Source organism: Taudactylus pleione, unplaced genomic scaffold (genome assembly GCF_031769625.1).
Source record: "Taudactylus pleione unplaced genomic scaffold, aTauple2 ptg000490l, whole genome shotgun sequence".
NCBI lineage: Eukaryota > Metazoa > Chordata > Amphibia > Anura > Myobatrachidae > Taudactylus > Taudactylus pleione.
The window spans coordinates 1,899,100-1,921,684 of record NW_028284892.1 but is presented as its reverse complement, the minus strand read 5'-3'; the positions used below and the strand labels follow the sequence as shown (position 1 = coordinate 1,921,684).

At 45.8% G+C, this 22,585-nt stretch overlaps 1 protein-coding gene across 6 annotated transcripts in view; it reads right to left on the bottom strand.

Moving 5' to 3' along the window:
* The window catches only part of MEF2D (myocyte enhancer factor 2D), a 178,196-nt gene that overhangs the window by 61,888 nt on the left and 93,723 nt on the right, over positions 1 to 22,585 (bottom strand). For all 6 annotated transcript variants that reach the window (XM_088449651.1, XM_088449655.1, XM_088449656.1 and 3 more), the window contains one exon: positions 15,267 to 15,502. In XM_088449651.1, the coding sequence (XP_088305777.1) occupies positions 15,267 to 15,320 (54 nt within the window). In that variant the 5' untranslated portion in view covers positions 15,321 to 15,502. The remainder of the gene's footprint in view (positions 1 to 15,266; positions 15,503 to 22,585) is intronic.

The following is a 22,585-nucleotide window of genomic DNA, read 5'->3' as shown; positions in this document are numbered from 1 at the left end:
GGATTCTCAAAACACCCTGGAAAAAGGTGTGTACGTCCGGCATAGCAGCGATCCTGCGCTGGAACCACACCGACAGACCAGACACGTGTACCTTCAGTGAAGAAAGACGTAATCCTAAGTCCAAACCGGACTGAAGGAAAGCCAGAATACGCGAAACTCGTAACACCTGGGGATCATAGTTTCTGGCCTCGCACCACTGAAAGTAAGTGTGCCACACTCTGTGATAGATCCTCGCGGAAGCAGGCTTGCGCGCCCTCAGCATGGTGGTAATAACGGAGCTAGAAAAGCCCCGAGACCTCAGGGACGGCTGTCCTCAAGAGCCACGCCGTCAAAGATAGTCGACCCAGATCCGAGTGAAGACAGGGCCCCTGAGACAACAGGTCCCGCCGTTGAGGTAGGAGGTACGGAGCGTCGATGGACAGGCTCCGCAGATCGGAGTACCACGGCCTTCTGGGCCACGCTGGGGGCCACCAGGATCAGTGTGCCTCCGTCCCGTTTGAACTTGCGCAGGACCCGAGGCAGCAGAGATATCGGAGGGAACAAGTAAGCCAGTTGAAACAGCCATTTCACCGACAGCGCGTCTATCAGACTTGCGCCTGCGTCCCTTGTCCTTGACCCGTACACAGGCAGCTTGTGATTGTAACGGGACGCCATCAGGTCCAGTTCTGGCAGCCCCCACTTGTCCACGAGTAGTTGGAATACCTCTGGATGAAGCGACCATTCCCCGGGATGCACATCGTAACGGCTGAGGAAGTCTGCCTCCCAATTGAGGACTCCTGGGATGAAAACTGCCGAGAGAGCTGGAAGATAGCGCTCCGCCCAAGCCAGGACGCGGGGACACCTCCGACATCGCAGCTCGACTGCGAGTCCCTCCCTGGTGATTGATGTACGCCACCGTGGTGGCGTTGTCTGACTGCACCTGAACGGCCCTTCCGTGAAGAGCGGTGCCGGGACGACTGCAGGGCTCTGTATACTGCCCGCAGTTCCAGGATGTTTGATGGGAAGAATCGCTTCCTCCGCCGACCAACGACCCTGAAGTGACAAGGAGCCTGTCACCGCCCCCCCAACCCCGGAGACTGGCATCTGTCGTGAGCAGAACCCATTCCGGGATCCAAAAGGGGCGCCCCCTCCAGGAGATGCGCTGTCTGCAGCCACCAGGCTAGGGACAGACGCACCTCCGAGGACAACACCAGCATCTGAGAGCGGATCCTGTGTGGCAATCCGTTCCATTCTGAAAGAATCAGCCCCTGCAGGGGCCCTGGAATGGAACTGGGCAAACTCCACCATGTCGAATGCCGACACCATGGACCCCAAAACTCTCATCGCTGAGTGCACCGACACTCTGCCACTGCTCAGACAACTGTGAATCCGCAGCTGTAAGGAGGAGACCTTCTCTGGAGTCAGAAAAATCTGTTGCTGACGAGAGTCCAGCAGGGCCCCCAAATGAACCATCCGTTGTGATGGGGATGAGGGAGGATTTCTTCCAGTTGATCAACCAGCCGTGCGCCTGTAGACAAGCGACCGTCAGGTGGAGATGCTGGATCAGTACCTCCGGGGAGCTTGCCAGCAAGAGGAGGTCGTCTAGATACGGTAGCAACCGTATCCCACCTGGCTCCGAAGGTGAGCCGCCATGACCGCCATCACCTTGGTAAATACCCTTGGTGCCGTGGAGAGACCAAAGGGTAGAGCCCTGAATTGGTAGTGGTTGTGGAGAATAGCAAACCGCAGAAAACGTTGGTGCGATGTTGCTATAGGCACATGGAGGTAGGCGTCCTGGATATCCAGGGAGACCATATAATCCCCCGGTTCCATCGCCAGTATGATGGAACGCAAAGTTTTCCATCCTGAATTTGGGAACCCCTGAGAAACCTGTTCAGGGACTTCAAATTGAGGATGGGGGCGATGAGAGCCATTGGGTTTCTGCACCAGAAACAGCGTAGAGTAATACCCCATCCCACGTTGAGACTGTGGTACGGGTATAATGACCCCCCGCCGTCAGCAAGGCCTCTATGGCTTCCTGAACCTGCAAGGCCTTGGTTTTGTCCTGAGAAGGACTTGTGCAAAAAAAACTGGCAAGGCGGCCTGTGCCGAAAAGACAGGGCGTACCCCTGGGAGACCACTTCTCGCACCCAGGCATCCGTGGTGGTATTGTGCCAGCACTGGGCGAATTGAAGAAGTCGGCCTCCCACTCTGGGGTCCCCCAGAGGGAGGCCCGTCCCATCACGCAGAAGGCTTATCTTCTGGCTTGGAAGAAGGGCGCCTAGCACTCCAGGCTTGCTTCTTTGGCTTTGAGGCGGGTCTTGGGTGCGGACTGCCTCGGGAAGGACTGATCCTTTGCCTTGCCCTGAACCCGAAAGGAACGAAACGCCGAGCTCCGGACCTTAGCAGGTGTCGTAGCTGAAGGGATGAAGGGCTGACCTGGATTTTGCCAGGGTATCTACTATTTTTGTCCAGGTCCCGGACCAAATAGTAATTCCCCATTAAAAGGTAAGGCCTCCAAGCCTTTCTTTGAATCCGCGTCTGCTCTCCAAGACCGCAACCACAAGGATCTACGAGCAGACATTGCTGCCGCCGGAAAAAACCCTAGAGGTCAACAGGCTAGCATCCAAAGATGCTTCTCCAATGTAGGAGGCGGCATCTCTCATCTGTCCTAACAACTCCCTCTGGACGTCCGGAGATTCATCCGTAAACGTGTCCTCCAAGGCGTTGGCCCACCCCTCAATGGCCTTGGCCACCCAGGAGATGGCCATGGACGGCCGGGCTACAGCCCCTGAGAGAGAATAAATAGACTTTAGACAAGTCCTCCACCTTCCTGTCCGTAGGATCCTTCAGCGAGGATATAGACGGCAATGGCAAAGTAGCACTCCTGATGAGGCGTTGTTACATGGGAATCGACTGCAGGCGGAGTTTCCCATTTCTTACAATGCGCTTCCGGGAATGGATAATTGGACGCCAAGCGTTTCTGTGGCAGGAAACGCTTACTGGGCGTCTGCCAGGCCACTGCCATGTGATCAGTCAACTGATCAGACAAGGGGAACGCTGTAGAAGTAACCTTAGCCTTTTTAAAACTAGGATCTTGACTTGGGAGCGGGTGCCTCATCCTCAATCAGAAGAATAGCCCGCACCGCCTTAACCAGAGCCCGCACATTGATGGAAGACTTAGTGTCTACCTCCTGGACTGAGGCTGAGTCATCCTGTACCTCACCATCATCCGAGAATCCCTCAGAATCCGAAAGATGCGCAGCCTGTGCCATGACTGAGCGTTTAGACGCCCTGGAGGGCACGTCACTGCGCAACATCGACTGAAAAGCCGAAGATGCTGCCGCCAAATCTTGGACAGTGTGGGAAAGCGCATCCACCCAGGGTGGAGGAGCTGTCACAGGAGCCTGAAACGGCACCACAGCCGGCTGTGCCACAGGGGTGGACTGAATATACATTGGCAACCCCGCATAGGGACCAACAGGCTGAGACCCCGGGGGAGTCTGCAATAATTGTGGGACACCCGGGGAATGGGGGATGGCAGGCTGGGGCAACGCCCTAGTAGGGGCGGCAGTCGGGACCGACAGACGGTCCGCGATGGACACCAGCACCTGGGAAAACATCGCCCATGGTGGCTCCTGCGAAATGGGAGGTTTAGACGTACCAGGGACCGCCTGGCACCGTCCGCACAGGCCGTCCTGTGACAAATCCTCCCTATCCACTCCTGCAGAACAGCGCCTGCAGGAGAACAATACCGGAGCCCCGGAGTGCTCAATCTCCTCCTCAGACATGACTTAGGAAGAAAACGTGCGCACTCACCAGTGTGCTGAACAACAGCCCACAATATGGCACCGTGTAGCACACAACTGTATGTGACGGACCTCACAAATACGTGATCTATATAGGTGAGGTCAGTAGAAACACCCTTCCCCCGCACACCTGTAGGGCTTGTAGGAGAAGGAAAGGGATAGGTACAGGCTGACAGTAAGTAGAAATAAGACACAGACAGGCAGCACTAGCAAAAGTCACATACCATGCAGGAAGATATACTCACTGCACCTTTCCACTACAATCAACCTCCCAGATTCAGTGTCTGGGAGGGCTATAGCGCTGTGTACACTGTCCTTCTGCAGGGGAGAGGTACACAGGGGGACAGGTCCGCGTGCTCCCTGAGAGTATCCACGCTGCCACAGAGAAAATGGCCGCTGGAGACCTCAGAGGAGGAGTGGCCGAGTAGCTGCAGCTCAGCGACGCCAGACTACGGGCTGCAAGGCGCGTTGAGCTGAGGGGAGGAGCCGCTGACAGGGAAGGCTTCCTCCCCTGGCTAGCATATTAACCCCCGGGTTGCCGGCATCCCGCTTGCCGCGATATTAACCCTGGTGGTCTAGTGGTCTGGCGGGGTATGCCTCCGCTGGAGGGGGGGCCCGCCGCCACCGCTAGCGCCCCCGGTCTGCGACGGCACTCAGTACAGATATATATACTGCATGGCTGCACGGTACTCAGTACACATACATACTACATGGCTGCATGGTACTCAGTACAGATACATATACTGCATGTCTGCACGGCTCTCAGTACACATATATACTGTATGGCTGCACGGCACTCAGTACAGATATATATATATATACTGCATGGCTGCACTGTACTCAGTACAGATATATATACATATACTGCGTGGCAGCACGGTACTCAGTACAGATATATATACTGCATGTCTGCACGGCACTCAGTACAGATATATATACTGCATGGCTGCACGGTACTCAGTACAGATACATATACTGCATGGCAGCACGGTACTCAGTACAGATATATATACTGTATGGCTGCACGGCACTCAGTACAGATATATATATATATACTGCATGGCTGCACTGTACTCAGTACAGATATATATACTGCGTGGCAGCACGGTACTCAGTACAGATATATATACTGCATGTCTGCACGGCACTCAGTACAGATATATATACTGCATGGCTGCACTGTACTCAGTACAGATATATATATATATATATATATACACTGCATGGCTGCACTGTACTCAGTACAGATATATATACTGCATGGCTGCACGGCACTCAGTACAGATATATACACTGCATACAGATATACAGTATAATGCATGGCAGCACGGTACTCAGTACAGATATATACACTGCATACAGATATAAAGTATACTACATGGCAGCACGGTACTCAGCACAGATATATATATACTGCATACAGATATACAGATATACTGCATGGCAGCACGGTACTCAGTACAGATATATATACTGCATGGCTCTATGATACTCAGTACAGATATATATACTGCATGGCTCTATGATACTCAGTACAGATATATATACTGCATGGCTCTATGATACTCAGTACAGATATAGTCAGGTGCATAAATATTGGGACATTGACAGAATTTTCATATTTTGGCCTCTATTCACCACCACAATGGCTTTGAAATGAAACAAACAAGATGTGCTTTAACTGCAGACTTTCAGATTTAATTTGAGGGTAATTACATCCAAATCAGGTGAACGGTGTAGGAATTACAACGGTTTCTATATGTGCCTCCCACTTTTTAAGGGGCCAAAAGATATACTGTATATCTGTATGCAGTGTATATATCTGTACTGAGTGCCGTGCAGCCATGCAGTATATATATCTGTACTGAGTACAGTGCAGCCATGCAGTATATATATATATATATCTGTACTCAGTACAGATATATATATACACTGCATGGCAGCACGGTACTCAGTACAGATATACACTGCATGGCTGCACGGCACTCGGTACAGAAATAAACTGCATGGCTGCACGGCACTCAGTACAGATGTACACTGCATGGCAGCACGGCACTCGGTACAGATGTACACTGCATGGCTGCACGGCACTCGGTACAGATATACACTGCATGGCTGCACGGCACTCGGTACAGATATACACTGCATGGCTGCACGGCACTCGGTACAGATATACACTGCATGGCTGCACGGCACTCGGTACAGATATACACTGCATGGCTGCACGGCACTCGGTACAGATATACACTGCATGGCTGCACGGCACTCGGTACAGATATACACTGCATGGCTGCACGGCACTCGGTACAGATATACACTGCATGGCTGCACGGCACTCGGTACAGATATACACTGCGTGGCTGCACGGCACTCGGTACAGATATACACTGCGTGGCTGCACGGCACTCGGTACAGATATACACTGCGTGGCTGCACGGCACTCGGTACAGATATACACTGCGTGGCTGCACGGCACTCAGTACAGATATATATATACTGCATGGCTGCACGGCACTCAGTACAGATATACACTGCATGGCTGCACGGCACTCAGTACAGATATACACTGCATGGCTGCACGGCACTCAGTACAGATATACACTGCATGGCTGCACGGCACTCAGTACAGATATACACTGCATGGCTGCACGGCACTCAGTACAGATATACACTGCATGGCTGCACGGCACTCAGTACAGATATACACTGCATGGCTGCACGGCACTCAGTACAGATATACACTGCATGGCTGCACGGCACTCAGTACAGATATACACTGCATGGCTGCACGGTACTCAGTACAGATATATATATACTGCATGGCAGCACGGCACTTAGTACAGATATACACTGCATGGCTGCACGGTACTCAGTACAGATATATACACTGCATGGCTACACGGTACTCAGTACAGATATACACTGCATGGCTGCACGGCACTCAGTACAGATATATATATACTGCATGGCAGCACGGCACTTAGTACAGATATACACTGCATGGCTGCACGGCACTCAGTACAGATATACACTGCATGGCTGCACGGCACTCAGTACAGATATACACTGCATGGCTGCACGGTACTCAGTACAGATATATACACTGCATGGCTACACGGTACTCAGTACAGATATACACTGCATGGCTGCACGGTACTCAGTACAGATATATACACTGCATGGCTACACGGTACTCAGTACAGATATACACTGCATGGCTACACGGTACTCAGTACAGATATACACTGCATGGCTACACGGTACTCAGTACAGATATACACTGCATGGCTGCACGGCACTCAGTACAGATATATATATACTGCATGGCTGCACGGTACAGATATATACACTGCATGGCTGCACGGTACTCAGTACAGATATATACACTGCATGGCTGCACGGACCTCAGTACAGATATATATATACTGCATGGATGCACGTTACGCAATACAGATATACAGAGTATATTGCTGAGTTAAATTCTATTCTTGTTGTTGGTTTTTCCTACCGCAATCATGCGAGCAGTTCTGACTATAAAACAACCAAGTGACGTGGCCGATGACGCTGCTTTGTTAATTATGCACACCCATAAAACGCCCGTTTTGACCTTTAAGCACGCCTGCGTTCTGATCTCCACTCCCCGTTTTCAAGCACCTTCCCCTGTTACCACCCACAAACGCCTCCTCCTGTCACTCAAAATAGCAGGCATTCGCTATTTAGCGAGCACACGATTTTTGGCCGCACTGACTGGTTCGCGCATGCGTATTACAATCCGTACGCATGCGCAGATGTGCGAACATCGCTCGGAACGAACGAGCGGCTCTGAATGAAGCCCACAGTACATTACAGTAGTTGTACAAAAACTTTATACACTGCTTTCCGGAAATATACAGGAACAGGGGCTGCCTTTACATCGTTCAACAGTGTCTGCTCAGGTTGTCTGAGGCTTAAGGCGGGTATCCACTACCTGACAGTGAAAAGACTGAACCATAACAATATCGTTCAGTACAGTGCCCAGTACACCCTCCCCCTCATCCCTGAACCTGGTCAGACCTGACGATATAGTCAGGTTGACCTGCATGCTTGGGCGATGAGCGATACGGCAACAACCTGTTGGGAACGCGCATCGCTGGTCGTTACCGACAGTTTGCTGCCCGATTAACGAGCGATTTAACAATATTGATGTCGTTATCGTTCAATCGCTCTGTGTAATCGGGTAGTGGATACGCACCTCTACACCTGGCCTCTAGGCCTCAGCATGACAGCCCTGCTCTACGTTTTTCGCAGAATGAGAAAACCAACCTTAAAGAAAATGTGCCTATTCGGTTTTTTTGCGCACTGAAAAGAGAACAACTGTAAAGTTCTGTATGGAAGTTTTATATACACATTGCATACTTCCGTGAGAACTACACATATACACATATATAAACACTGTCCAAATCTGCCTTGTAAAAAAATGTGCCTAGCAAACAAATACTGTCCTAAGCTTTATCCCTCTCTCCACATAGCTGACGCGGCTGGGCGCTCGTGACACATGAGCAAGTCGCCAATGAGAGAGCACAGTACAGTATATGAGCTGTGAGCACTCACCAGGCCAGACTAGGCCGCAGTCCAGCTCTTCTGTTATTTATGTACACGTGTGTGTGTGTATATATGTAGTCAAAGCACATTTAGGGCGTGTTTGCGAAAAATGCTCCCCATGCTGATCATAACACAGAACCAGATGCGTCTATTTGGAAATTGCTCATTGGTGCAAAATGCAAAAGGATACAGCAACGGTTGTTAGTTACTTCCGATTGGCTGAATGCCTCTGAGTTCCTCCCATTTATGCTAATGCTAGTAGTAATGTAGTAATAGTAACATGGCTGCTACGATCTACTAGCAATCAATCCGCGGCAATAAAACATATTTCCATTTCATTGAGGAGACAGATGTGTTTTATTGTGAACTTACAGTAATTAATACTTGTATCTTTTCTGATTAGTTATTAACACTGTCCAGACGTAGCATACTGTGCATGAATTGTGTACTGTGATTTGAGTTTTACCTCCAGACCTCCCGGTGTAAGCCAGGCTGCATAAAAAGGCCGCTCAGGAAGCCTTCAGCACAAAAAGGGGGAATTCAATTGTTTTTCCATGGTCACAGCTCCCGTCTAACGTGATGGGAACTGTACAATTGCGAGTGCCCATTATTTCTGTCCCAGTAGCTTGCACTGGTTTAGCCGCTTTACGTGGCAAATTGCGGTGCATTTGGGCGAGACAGCCATGAGAAGTAATGGATGCCCACAGCACAAACAAATAACCATCTCCCGTCACTTCTGTAGCGATAAAAAGACAACTGAATTTCCCCCAAAGTAGTATGCAATGTATCACTGAAATAGCTATACAGAAATTGTCATAGGTTCTCCAAAATGCAGCCTATATAAATGATAAAGGAGTTACATTGTGGTCATAGCATAGCGCAACTGCTCATCGTCACTGTTACACAAATACAGATCACTACTGTATGTGTCCAAGACCTTTCTATAGCAGTCACGTCCTCCATTACTCTACGGAACCCCAGACAACGCAAGTTTTCCTGTGCATCTCTAAGGGGTACCAAGCAAAACTTGTGATGTGGATGGCAGCAATGTACCGTACTAGGAAAGCATGTCACCACCACTGCGTCTAAATTAATCCCCCTTCCCCCTCACCCTACCCTAGGAAAAGATCACACAGGCGTTTCAGAAAACTAATTTTCTGGATCCCTGTAACGCACCTGTAATATAGTCGAAACCATCCCTTGTAGCTAGGCCATGCTATTGTATTGTAATGGGATTATCAAGTAGACTGTCAGGAGAACTCTAGGAGAAAAAGTGATTGTGGGAAAGAGAAGACACACAATGGAGACTGTACTCAATAGTGAGCTCAAGACAACTTATTAGTGTTGCCATAGAAACCTGGTTAAATTGTGTATCATTTTAATCCTGTACTACTGATGTAAAGGACAACACAAGCACATAGGGTTAAATACCCTTTAAAAGCCAGGAAGAAAAGCTACAGGTATAGCAACTACAGCCACACACGTAGGGGACATTTATTCCAACAGTTAAATAAAAAAATACATTAAAAACTGTTTAATATCCGAACATGAGGACACATGATGTCATTTTAATGAATTTCTTCATCAACTAGAGGTCTGAAAAATTTGGATAAAACAGCCGTATTAAAGAAAACGCAGCCCGTATTCATGTTCACAAAAGAGTAACAAAGTCAATGAATGAAAATTAAAAAAAAAAAAAAACTTGCTCCGAAGTGTAGGGGCTTCGGGGGCAGCAGGAAGCTGCGTTTCCTGATTGAGCAAATAGTATTCTCCCACGCTTCCTGGCATGTGTGTGACAAGGAGCATCGCAGTCACATGACCCTGTCCCACAAAAAGGCTTCCCAAAAGGCAGCCGGAGCTGGCATAGCTTTCCCCACGCTTACAGACCACCAGTGAGTACACAAACACAGTAAAGGCAGCTATTTTGTAAGCTGAACCATTATCCATGAGAACGCAGCCTAAGAAATAGTGACAAAACTGAGGCACTCTGTGCCTCATGCCTCGGCTCTGTCACGAGTTCCCGGAGACGGGATAGGCCCAATATTAGTTTGGCTGCATCTGCTGCCTAACAGTGTAGGGGGACACTTCAGCATTAACCCCTTCCCTGCTGGATGGGTCTGCTACAATGGAGTGCTAAGTGGCATGGTGGTGGGCTGTGTCATTAATGAGCCGGCCATTCCAGCATCCACACTGACATCCCGCCATGCAGAGAGGACAGCTGCTTGCTGGCTTACTTCGCTGTCAGTGATCACAGAGCTGGAAAATACAGTTGCCAATCATCACTCAGTTAAGAGTCTGAGGGCGGCATATTCTCGCCTTACGCCGCACCAAGCGCACCCGGCAGTAGGGGGTTATGGGAAAGATATTTAGCTATGGGCTCTGTTTATCAAGGCCGGTTCATTATGGAAAAAAAAAAACGTGTTACGGCAGAAATTGCACTTACTGTTTCATACTTCAACTCAATGTGAGATAAAATCATCCAGCCTTCGTATGAAAACATAAATATCCCAAAGTAAAACAAACCATAAATATACTTAGTGCAAGTCCTCCAAACAAGCCAGAAAACGTATTGGAATAATTGGTTTAATACATATAAAGGCTTAATTGACATTCATTTATGGAAAAATAAAACCTAACAAGTATTAAAAATGCTGTAACTACAAAGCTTGTCTGGCACAGGCAATTAGAATTCCTTGACTTACAAAAAAATAAAAAAAATGGATGCGCACTGTCCCAGAATCCTTTGCGGGAAAGCAGGCTTACTATGCCAGGTGTAACCGCGGCCCATCCCAAGCTTGGTCTTTCTGGGGTCCTTTGGGCCTATTAAGTTTTAAGATCAATAATCAGCTTATATTAGTTTACCTCAGCCAGGGTTGAGGAACGCAGCCTCCTTATTGGCTGTGACGGATTACAGCACATCGGCACCCGTTGTGCTGTGTTATTCTCTAGGCATGTCTGTGTGCTATATAATGGGGTACTGCAGACCACTCTGTGACATGGGAATAGTCAGCTTTAATGGGGGGAGGAGGGCAACTATCTCACACCCATGGGCACAATGGAAAGGAGTTCAACTTTAATAGCTAAGCGGCAGCGACAAGGACAACTGCCGGAAGCTTTCATCCTTCCAAAACAATTCCATACATTGTACACCATGTGGGCGGCTGCGTTATGGCACAGATTCACTCGCACAGACCGTACTGCTTTATTGCCAGGCAAAATTCAATACCAGCTTAACCTTCTAACCTGTTGTCTGCTATCCCTATACCTCTAATACATTATTGTCAAAGGGCCTCTTGTTTACATTAGTGTCTGTGGATTTCCTCTATAGCGGTTACTTCCTGCCACGGCCCTTATGACCAAGAAGGAAGTCATTGCTGAGCGATGAAGGTGCTTCCCCCCCCTCCTCCCTCCGCTAGCAGCCAAGGGAAGCCATGATTGATTATAATGCAGCACATGGGCTTCTAACAGCGACATACAGTGCACCCGGAAAGTATTCACAACGCTTCACTTTTTCCACATTTTGTTATGTTACAGCCTTATTCCAAAGTGAAATAAATTAAATTTTGTCCTCAAAATTCTACACACAATACCCCATAATGGCAACATGTAAAAAATTATTTTTTTTTAGATTTTTGCTAATTAAAAAAAAAAAAAACAACTAAGAAATCACATGTACATAAGTATTCACAGCCTTTGTCATGAAGCTCAAAATTGAGCTCAGGTGCATCCTGTTTCCACTGATCATCCTTGAGATGTTCCTACAGCTTAATTGGAGTCCACCTGTGGTAAATTCAGTTGATTGGACATGATTTTGAAAGGCATACACCTGTCTACATAAGGCCCCACACCTGACAGTGCATGTCAGAGCACAAACCAAGCATGAAGTCCAAGGAATTGTCTGTAGACCTCCGAGACAGGATTGTCTCGAGGCACAAATCTGGGGAAGGGTACAGAAAAATATCTGCTGCTTTGAAGGTCCCAATGAGCACAGTGGCCTCCATCATCCGTAAAAGAAAGAAGTTCGGAACCACGAGGACTCTTCCTAGAGTTGGCCGGCCATCTAAACTGAGCGATCGGAGGAGAAGGGCCCTAGACAGGGAGGTGACCAAGAACCCGATGGTCACTCTGTCAGAGCTACAGCATTCCTCTGTGAAGAGAGGAGAACCTTCCAGAAAGATAACCATCTCTGCAGCAATCCACCAATCAGGCCTGTATGGTAGAGTGGCCAGACGGAAGCCACTCCTTAGTAAAAAACACATGGCAGCCCACCTGGAGTTTGCCAAAATGCACCTGAAGGACTCAGACCATGAGAAACAAAATTATCTGGTCTGATGAGACAAAGATTGAACTCTTTGGCGTGAATGCCAGGCGTTATGTTTGGAGGAAACCAGGCACCGCTCATCACCAGGCCAATACCATCCCTACAGTGAAGCATGGTGGTGGCAGCATCATGCTGTGGGGATGATTCTCAGTGGCAGGAACTGGGAGACTAGTCAGGATAGAGGGAAAGATGAATGCAGCAATGTACAGAGACATCCTGGATGAAAACCTGCTCCAGAGCGCTCTTGATCTCAGACTGGGGCGACAGGGTCATTGTTCTGCCAAAAGATGAACCAAGCACGCAGCTAAGATATCAAAGGAGTGGCTTCAGGACAACTCTGTGAATGTCCTTGAGTGGCCCAGCCAGAGCCCAGACTTGAATCCGATTGAACATCTCTGGAGAGATGTGAAAATGGCTGTGCACCGACGCTTCCCATCCAACCTGATGGAGCTTGAGAGGTGCTGCAAAGAGGAATGGGTGAAACTGCCCAAAGATAGGTGTGCCAAGCTTGAGGCATTATATTCAAAAAGACTTGAGGCTGTAATTGCTGCCAAAGGTGCATCAACAAAGTACTGAGCAAAGGCTGTGAATACTTATGTGCATGTGATTACTTAGTTTTTTTTTTTTATTAAATTAGCAAAAATCTCAAAAAAAACTTTTACACGTTGTCATTATGGGGTATTGTGTGTAGAATTTTGAGGACAAAAATGAATTTATTCCATTTTGGAATAAGGCTGTAACATAACAAAATGTGGAAAAAGTGAAGCGCTGTGAATACTTTCCGGATGCACTGTATTACATTCAACATTCAATAGGAAACGCTGCATGCAGGATTTTCACAGCGGATGCGCATTTCAGTTCCTTCTAAAGAAAGGTCATGACCAGGACGGGAGTCACTAGTTGGTGATAAGGGTGCCTGTCACTAGGGGCAGCAGGACAGCCAATATTGCTGATATGCAGCATAGAGGGGGGCTTCTGAGAGCAGCATTATCCTCATATTACATTCAATAGGAATCGCTGGATGCCGCTTTTTTTTTTCCCACTGCTGAATCTCTCTTCAGCTCTCCCTACTGAATGTTATGACACAAGTTTTTGAAAGCTGCGCTCTATTTTGGCTGCATAAAAACTGCGTTCAAAAAGTGCCAGTGTGACACCATAATTGAAAAAAAAAAAAAGCTCTCTGGATATTTCCACCAGATGGTTACATCTGCCAACCACGGAATAAATATCAACCATAAACAACGAAATATTAATGAAACAAAAGTTTGTTGTTGCCCGCAGGCAAAAAAACACTCAGCGCAGCCGAGGATTCTGGGTAGAGACAAACACACAACTTCATATTTCTGTAGCGTCCATTTAGAATGTAGATTCCTGATGTATATGACCACACGGCCAAGACCAGGATCATGTGTGATGCTAAGAACACAACATACCTGTAAGTCGGCCATTGTTATATTGTGACAAACAGCCGCTATAACACACATAGTAGGAGAATTACTCCTTGTAAGCAGAATGTGGACGTTTATATTGCTGAACAGGGTAATGCAGGACATCTTGAACCCATTGTAGTTCCAAGACAAACATCTTTAGTCAGATTACTTGCCTTTTAAACTCTGCCTTTCCGAAATCTTCCCTGTAAGGACTTCACAAAGTTACGGTTAGCAGGACAGTGTAACCCTTTCATGGCTTGCGGGTATCAGAATTATTTTTTAAATATATCTTTTTCTCAGTAGACTGCGCTACATACAGCTCTCTCCGAAAAATCAAAAATGGTAGCCAGAGTCACAATCAGGCGCATTTCACTCACAGGCTTGCTGCGCTGGGCGGCATGTAGCTGCAGCACATTTGGCTGCGGCTGAATCCCATGCGACCACGCCAGTTGAGTGGTTAAGGGGCTCCCTGACCGTCTTATATGCAATATATCATTTTAGGTAGCAAGTCTTTTGGGGGTCTCTCAACAACTGCAAAATAATACTTGGGGTCTCGAAATACTAAAAAGAACTGTACACAGAGGAAAGGCAGCTGCCATTTTGTGGGCGGGAAAAAAGCCAATTAGAATGCAGCAAAGATGGTGAAATGTGGATCGCTCTGCAGCGCCCCCTGTGTGTGGGTCATGGGGTAACTTTAAACATTTGGAAACAAAGCATTTGAAATATACGTATGCAGGATATGCAACCAGGAGATTCACTGCACATATTTCATGGTCATCCTAAATGTTCATTTAACTCTAATCTATCACATTGCATAGTACCGTACGGCAGGGATATGTCACCTTTAATAAAAACCAGGTGCCATCTCATAATATATATATATATATATATATATATATATATATATGGGCCATTATACCATGTACTTCCTTTGAAGTTGGAAGGCCTCTGAAATTGCATCATTGACAAATGCGGAAAAACTAATTCTGGAGGAAGCACCGGGTCTACATCCGGGTTAGGCAGCCAGCTGCTCTCTGCCAACTGTAGAACTAAAAATTCCAGCATGCTCTGACAACACTCCTTGCGCAGCTAGCTGCCTGCCTCCGGGCCTACATAATGGCTTGCGCATGAAATGGTACCACCAACCTGTCTGTTCCGTTCGTCTGTGATCCGCTGGATCTGAATCTTTTTCCTGCCCATGGTTCCTGGAAATCCTCACCGTCCAGCGAAGACCTTGCGGAGAATGGGTTCCCGTTGTATCCCCCCTCTCGTCACAATATGTTCATGAAATAATTGAAAACAAACCCCCGGTTTCTCCCCTCACTTCATGCTATTTGCCTGCTGGGTCCAGATGTTGAGAAGGGATTTGGCCGGCTTCAGTGCTAGGATGAGGGGAAGACAGAAAGAGAGAGAGTATGTGAAAAACATGTTTCCCATCAGAGAGAGTTCAGCCTTGTTAGAGCGTATCCCCTTGGGGATAATATCCTCAAACCCATGCACATTGTTCTACTGTAGTAACTCTCCCCAAAGCCTTTTAACAGTTTAAAATCAATCATGTATTATCAGTCTTATTATCTCTTGGCTACAATGTGCTGATGGGGACAGGAGCCGGGAAAATGTGCTTGTTGGTTTCTTTCTTGTGCCTATTAAATGCTGTGTTTACAAAACGTCAGGGTCCACGGACCCCTTTCATCCCAGCATTACACCAATGGGACAACGCTGGCCGATAGGCAGACGCTCAAATCGATAACAACTGTGGCATTAATATATGTATAGAAGCCTGTAAATAACATTTGCATTTGATTAGGAACACTATCACTTTCTGTAGGTAATATAAAGTCACGTGTCATTAACGGATAAGACTAGCGCCTACTGTACATTACCTATGGGATAATGTAGATGTACCCCTTACTGTAAATTATATGGATATTAGAGGTCACCAAGGAGTTCTGTGACCACATAGATGCACAACACCACCCAGCCGACTATGAATAGGCATAATAATTTACAGTAGGGGGTGAGTCATTTCTATTAATGCAGTTCTTCCTTATGAAGGCTACAGTGATGTCATCATAACTCGCTGATTATAAGCTGATGACATCAGAGCTCACTCCTTAGCTTCCAGGTTAATTGCTCGGATCTATTCAATTATTGCCTGCAGTAATCCCGGGGTAATCTATAGCTGCCGGGTTAAGTGACTGGAGCTATGTAATTACCGCACACGGTAAGCCTGCGACTAGCACCGGAAGCACTAACGCGTATTTATTTCCTAAGAAATCTGAGCTATGTGACCCTCGGGGCTAGTCACGTGCTTACCGAGGGCAGACATTGACTAGCTCCAGGTACTTAACTTGAATCAGACCCTTTATACAGATATTATTTAGATTTACTTGCATATTATAAAGATTATTAAAGAGTTCAGTCAGCAGCATGGTACTTTTGCAAGGACAGGCCCATTATTTCCTCAGAATTACCAAGTAATGCATAATCAGGGAGAGTGATAGTGATATACAAACAAGTCAATGAAATAATTGAAAAAAACGTTGAAACAGTACTAAGGGGATAACTGACGTAATGGTTGCGTTATACACAGGTAATAACTCGGCTGAAGTACCAGACTGCACGTAATGACCAACAAACCCCTTCGTATAGTATGGAATCAGCCATTTTGTGGGCTGAACCAATATTCATGAAAATAAGAGACCATCAATACACTACACCAGAGGTTCCCAAATGCTGTCCTCAAAGCACCCCAACAGTTCAGGTTTTAGAGAAATTCATGGTTGAACACAGGTGACAATTAGTGCCTCAGTCAATTTGATTAAACCATCTGTGAACTGAGCCTGAACTGTTGGGGAGCCTTGAGGACCGTGTTTGGGAACCTCTGCACCAGAGAGATAATGGGCCGCGTTTTGTGGCCATGTCAATATTTAACAAAGTATAATTAAACTGTATTTTTTGTATCCTTACTCTAACATATGTCATTTTGCACAGAAAACAATCGCATATTTCCATTTATTTTCTTACAGTTATTATCTATGAATGTATGCTCTATATAATATACCAGAATATATGTGAAATATTACTGTTGAACAGCCACCTAGTGGCCAGATTAAAATGAAAAATTATAAAACTCAAACACTGTATACAATAATAAGCAGTTTAGTCATGTATATCGTCAGAAGCTCATTTTACCATAAATATTGTATCATATAAAGAAATTGAAAAGTTGTAAACTTTCAAATGAGGGGGGGGGGGGGGGGGGGGGGGTTTTGGCCAATTTCTCATGGCACGGTTTGCATAAAAATACACTTTACTTGACCCAAGTCAAAGATGTTCCACAGCTGAAAAGCTTTATTATCAAAGATTCTTGGAATCACACTTAAACAGGAAGCGGCCTTTGTTATCCTGAGCGAAACGCGTGAGTTACTGCTATAGCATAGCAATGTACTGGATTGTGTATGTGTGTGTGTGTGTGTGTGTGTGGGGAGGGGGGAAGGGGATTAGGGGGGACAGCCGTGGAACACTAAGGACCCGCCGTCTCCATGAATTGTTCTACGCTGTGCGGACCATTGTTTTTAAGAAAAGGAATTTTACACTTGGTGTCCCAAAAATAGCTGAGGCAGAGTTAAAAATAGCTGTCCCACTGTAGATTCTCAGGCCAGGAAAAGCCAGAGAGGGGAAAGGAAAAAAAAAAAAAAAAAAAAAAAATGTTGGAACAGGTCAGATTCCCGAAACGTGTTTTGGAAAAGCAGCTATGGGAGTGGTAACAGAGTAGCAGAGAGCAGTGTTACACGGAGGAACAAAGCCACTTCCTTGTATAAATGATAATACATTAAGAGCTTTAGAGAAGTTATATTGTAACACTACAGTAGTGTCTTTAAAATAGGAAACAACAACTGAATGCTATGGAATTGTTCAGGAATTGATCCAGCCCCCTACCGTATATAAAAGGACCAGTCTATTATACATCTGACCTGTTGGTTCCTAATACTGTATTAAAGGTTGTAATCTGCTTCTGCGCTCCTAAATGTACACACCTGAAGACAACAGCTGGAGAACACAAAAATGCAATATCGCGTTTAAAGCTCCCCCAACAACTAAACCCAGGCTGTTATACCCTCCAGACGCAAAGCAGGAGGTCGGAGCTTTTAATATGCATGATCATCTGACGATAAATGAGTGTATCTAGCGCATTAGCGCGTGGCTCTTCGTGCGAGTGCTGGAATTCACAAGAACACCCGCTCACGACTGCACTGTGTTTAATTATGCCTGTGTTGCTCCATCTGCTAATTAAAAACCTGTAGTTCTATCTTTAGCAAGGTGGGGGGGGGACGCACTACCTGAGAGAGTGAGAGAGAAAACGAGAAACATTTCCAGCAGTTCGCTCGTTCATTCTTTACATCCTACATTGCTAGTATACAGCCGTAGATTGCTCATGGAGGGACACTGAAAGGGTTAACAGCAACAGGTGATACAGGTAGTAGTGCAAATACCATTGCTTGGCACTTTTTTGCAATCCCCTGTAATTTTTTCTTATGTTTATTTAGCTATTAATTAACGGACATCTATATATTTTTGCTGATTTTCAGATATATAACTCAAATTTCAGAACCTTAATACTTTTAGATGGTTGGTTATGAAGTTATTAAGGTTTTGGCCAATGACCTATATGAACTGGCCACTAGGGGCGCTGTTCCGTGAAGTCTATGGCTGATGTGTCATTTTAACTCTAGATGCAGTTTGCCGGATACCTCCCCATTCCAAAAAAAATGCAAGTGCCAAGAAATAAAACCATCTGTGCAAAGAGTAACCCCTGCCTGCATGTCTTACAGAATATGTCTAAAAGATATTTTTTTTGCAAAAACAAACCTTCATTATTTGGTATATAATTTCAAAAAAATAAACATACAAATGTTCGGAAAACTTAGTAGCCATCAAGAGTCTAAGTCACAAATCTTTACTGAATAAAGTATAAACATAAAATAAACAGACTGATTTTGGTGAATATTTTAGAGCTGTGCAAGTTTCCAGACATAGATAGAAATCCAGGAAAATAATGCTAATACTTGTCCCCCTTGGTCATTAATGGCCTTTGCTCGGGGTCTCCAGGTTAAGCAGTAATCGGCAGAGGGGGGAGATAAGTTCGCCCCGCACAAACCCTCCCTCCACCCCAAGTTTTTCTATTATTGGGTTCCTAGAGACTAATGTTTATTTTCCAGATGTATTAATATTGTCACGGGGAGCAATGGGAATTCTGGAGCCCCGCAGCGTGACTGTGGGCAGTTTATTGCCTCCAGCAGCCAATCAGAGGGAAACATTTGACTTTGTGGCCAAGCTGAAGCTGTAGACGGTCTTTATTAAACCAGACCTGGTCTCCTGGAATCTCGGCCGAGCTAAGACCACAGCTCCGAAACTTAAACAGGCAACAAGCGTCCCTTTCACTCCCACACCCAGGCCGTGAATGTTATGTGAGAGACGTTGTTTAAAGAGACACACAATTCTTTTTAAGCAAATGAACACAGGGCCGTCTATATAAATATCCATAAAAAAGGACTTTGTTTTGCTCCTCCCTCCCCCCCCAGGTTTACATTTGCGCATGGGTCCAATTTTATGCTTAAATCTGCTTGAGGTCAAAATAAGAATAGTGGGAGCGTTAGTTTATTTGCAAAAAGTCCCCTAGCTGTAGATCTGGGACAGTCATCCGTGTTTTTGAGGGCCGCTTGTCGCCCATACTGATAAGGATAATGTCACAGGCAAGGTTGCTCACTTGACCCCAGCGATGAGTGTCAGGATCGGTTTGTATACTGGAACACATGTGGGTGATCAAACCGGAGAGATTTAACCTTTTGTTGCACGCTAGTGGCCCCAACACGTAGGTCAAAGGTGGTTATTCCCGACCAGACTTCTTGACATGCCCAAAAAGGAATGAATGGATGCGCCCTGCATCGTTTCTGGGCATCAGGTTCCTATTAGGGCCGTGAACATATCGATATTGGTCCAATTAGATGCTGTAGTCTGGTTGTCAGCTCTGGAAAGAGCTAAAGAAAGTGCAGGAATACCTAGGCCAAAATGTAGTGTACACAGTCAGTGTTCATTACACCGGCAGTAATTCACCAGCACGTTGGGCTGAGAATGAGCAGCCAGGGCATTTGGAAAAGCACTTGTCTGGACAGACCCTTGAGATTAGACTCATTACCAGGTAATCAATTATCTTCATATGACACACGATTATGCAACGATTTCCAGTCTCAATCCATTAATGGCTGTCAAAGATAATTTGAAGTAGATACCCTGTATCTTATCTATTGGGTGGAATTCATTCCTATCAGCCTCTGTGGCTCTCCAAATGTCACTGGACTACATCTCCCACGATGCATTGCTGTCAATGTCATTAAAGTAGCAACATCTGAAAATTGCCAGCCCTAATCTCCCAGTTGTAACTACTCCAACCACCAAAAAGTCAATATTTTCTGAAGCACATTGTTTTGAAACTGAATCCTAAGCTCATCGTCTTCTGTAAAGTTGGAATAAATGAAGAAATAGAATTTATGGCTATATAAAAAAAAAAAAAGTTTAATAGAACTTGCTTTAAGAGATATTACTTGTTAAATGTAAGCATTATACCTTTTGACCACTGGGGGCAGTGTTTATTCATTTTATTTTCTATACCAGACATTCGGCATGGCAGCTTCCATTTTTCAAAATAAAACGTGCAGCAGAGAACGGAGGAAGTCTGTGCAGAATGATTTATGACCATACATTTTTTTTACAGACTGACAATGAAATATCATTATAACCGAGGTCTTGAAGACTTTTATGTAGTGTTTATATGTATATTCTGGAAACTTTTACTAGATAAGTAGTTGTTGCACCCCCTCCCCACCAATGCACATTTCTATTACTTTAATCAAAACCTTTATACCACAAGAGATTTATTTTCATTGTTGTGGGACACAACATAAGAGATGTTCTCTGGATACAACTGTACATAATGCACAGAACAGCTGCTTCACATCCAGGAATGAGGAAAATAACAGACTCAGCTGGATAATATAAATACATGTCTAAAAAGCACAGAAAAAACTATACAAACGTATTTAGTAAAAGTTGCAGGTGGGCATAAATCCAGGTCCTATGTGGGTGGACAACCTAATAAAGCTCTCTAGGGTTATAATTCAAAAAAATAAATACCATTGGAAAATACAGAATAATAGAATAAGAGCCTGAAACAATGATATTTCATAAGCCCTTTATTAATTACAAGATGCCAAGACTTTTGTACTCAGGAACTTGCACTCTAATGTACCTAACTAGGGCTTGACGACCAGAGACATCAGTCAGAAATCCATTAAGTTTCCATTATTTGGGCTGAAGGTCAGATTTTCCATTGAGGTTTGGAAAATTCCCCTTCCCAGCCCTGATGAAGATAAGTCACAGAGCATCAGTTATATGAAATACTGAGCAGGACAGCGGGTAAAGGCAGTGCAATTTCACATACCAATGCCGAATATGTTCTGTGTTATAGATGGAACGTCCCTTTAAACCGCAGGCTGTCGGAGGAGCCTGTAACGCCAGAGCCATTTATACCGACCGAATACAGAAGACTTCCACACAAACAGAACTGACAGGAACATCCCAGCATCGTCCGGAACCCCACTGGGTCTTCCCATTCACTGCGCTGATTTCCATACGCCACTAAGACGCTCTTCCCTTTCAAATTGGAACAATTACACGGCTGGTTGTATGTCAGTTGCCATTGTTGAGTTTTAACTGTGCCAACTATACGAATGGTGCCGTCACTGTGTGCCAGAGCTGGTGCCCAGTCTGGAGTGGGCGACACCGACAGGTCAGAGGTCGCCTCATGCAAACATATGTAGCCAAAGTGAAATTATGACACGTCTAGCAAACATACAAGACCTGCAAAGTTGTCAGAAATAAAAAAAAAAGCCTTGTTCAAAATGAATAACACTACTAAAGTGATAACATTTACAATATCCTTTCTGCGAAAGACTGGAAGCAATTAAAAGACGCGCTTAACGAGTTGTGATGCAGATCAGTAAATTGACGTTGCATGACCAATAAACGCAAGGGAACAAATCCACCGGCCCCTAAGTCACACTTAGCTTGTTTTGTGGCAGAATCTCTAAAAAAGGTAGTTAAGATAAGAATCACATTCCTCACAAAGACATAGAAACGGGCATATTTACAGGATGGGGGCATGTCGCTTCTAGAAAGCTTTAGAGGGGGTTAACATGGCAGCTCATATCACACTACTGAGAGATATCAGAACAGACAAACGACTTCCTAGTGCCTTCTCACGCCCCCGAACCAGGCCCTGGGCATCTCATTAACATGCACTAATCTGCATAAAATGGTCTGAAGCCTCAAGGATCTTCCCATGATGCTTAGCAGCTCCAGTGCACTCCAGGGGGGCAGGAACACATCTATACATTGTTACACCC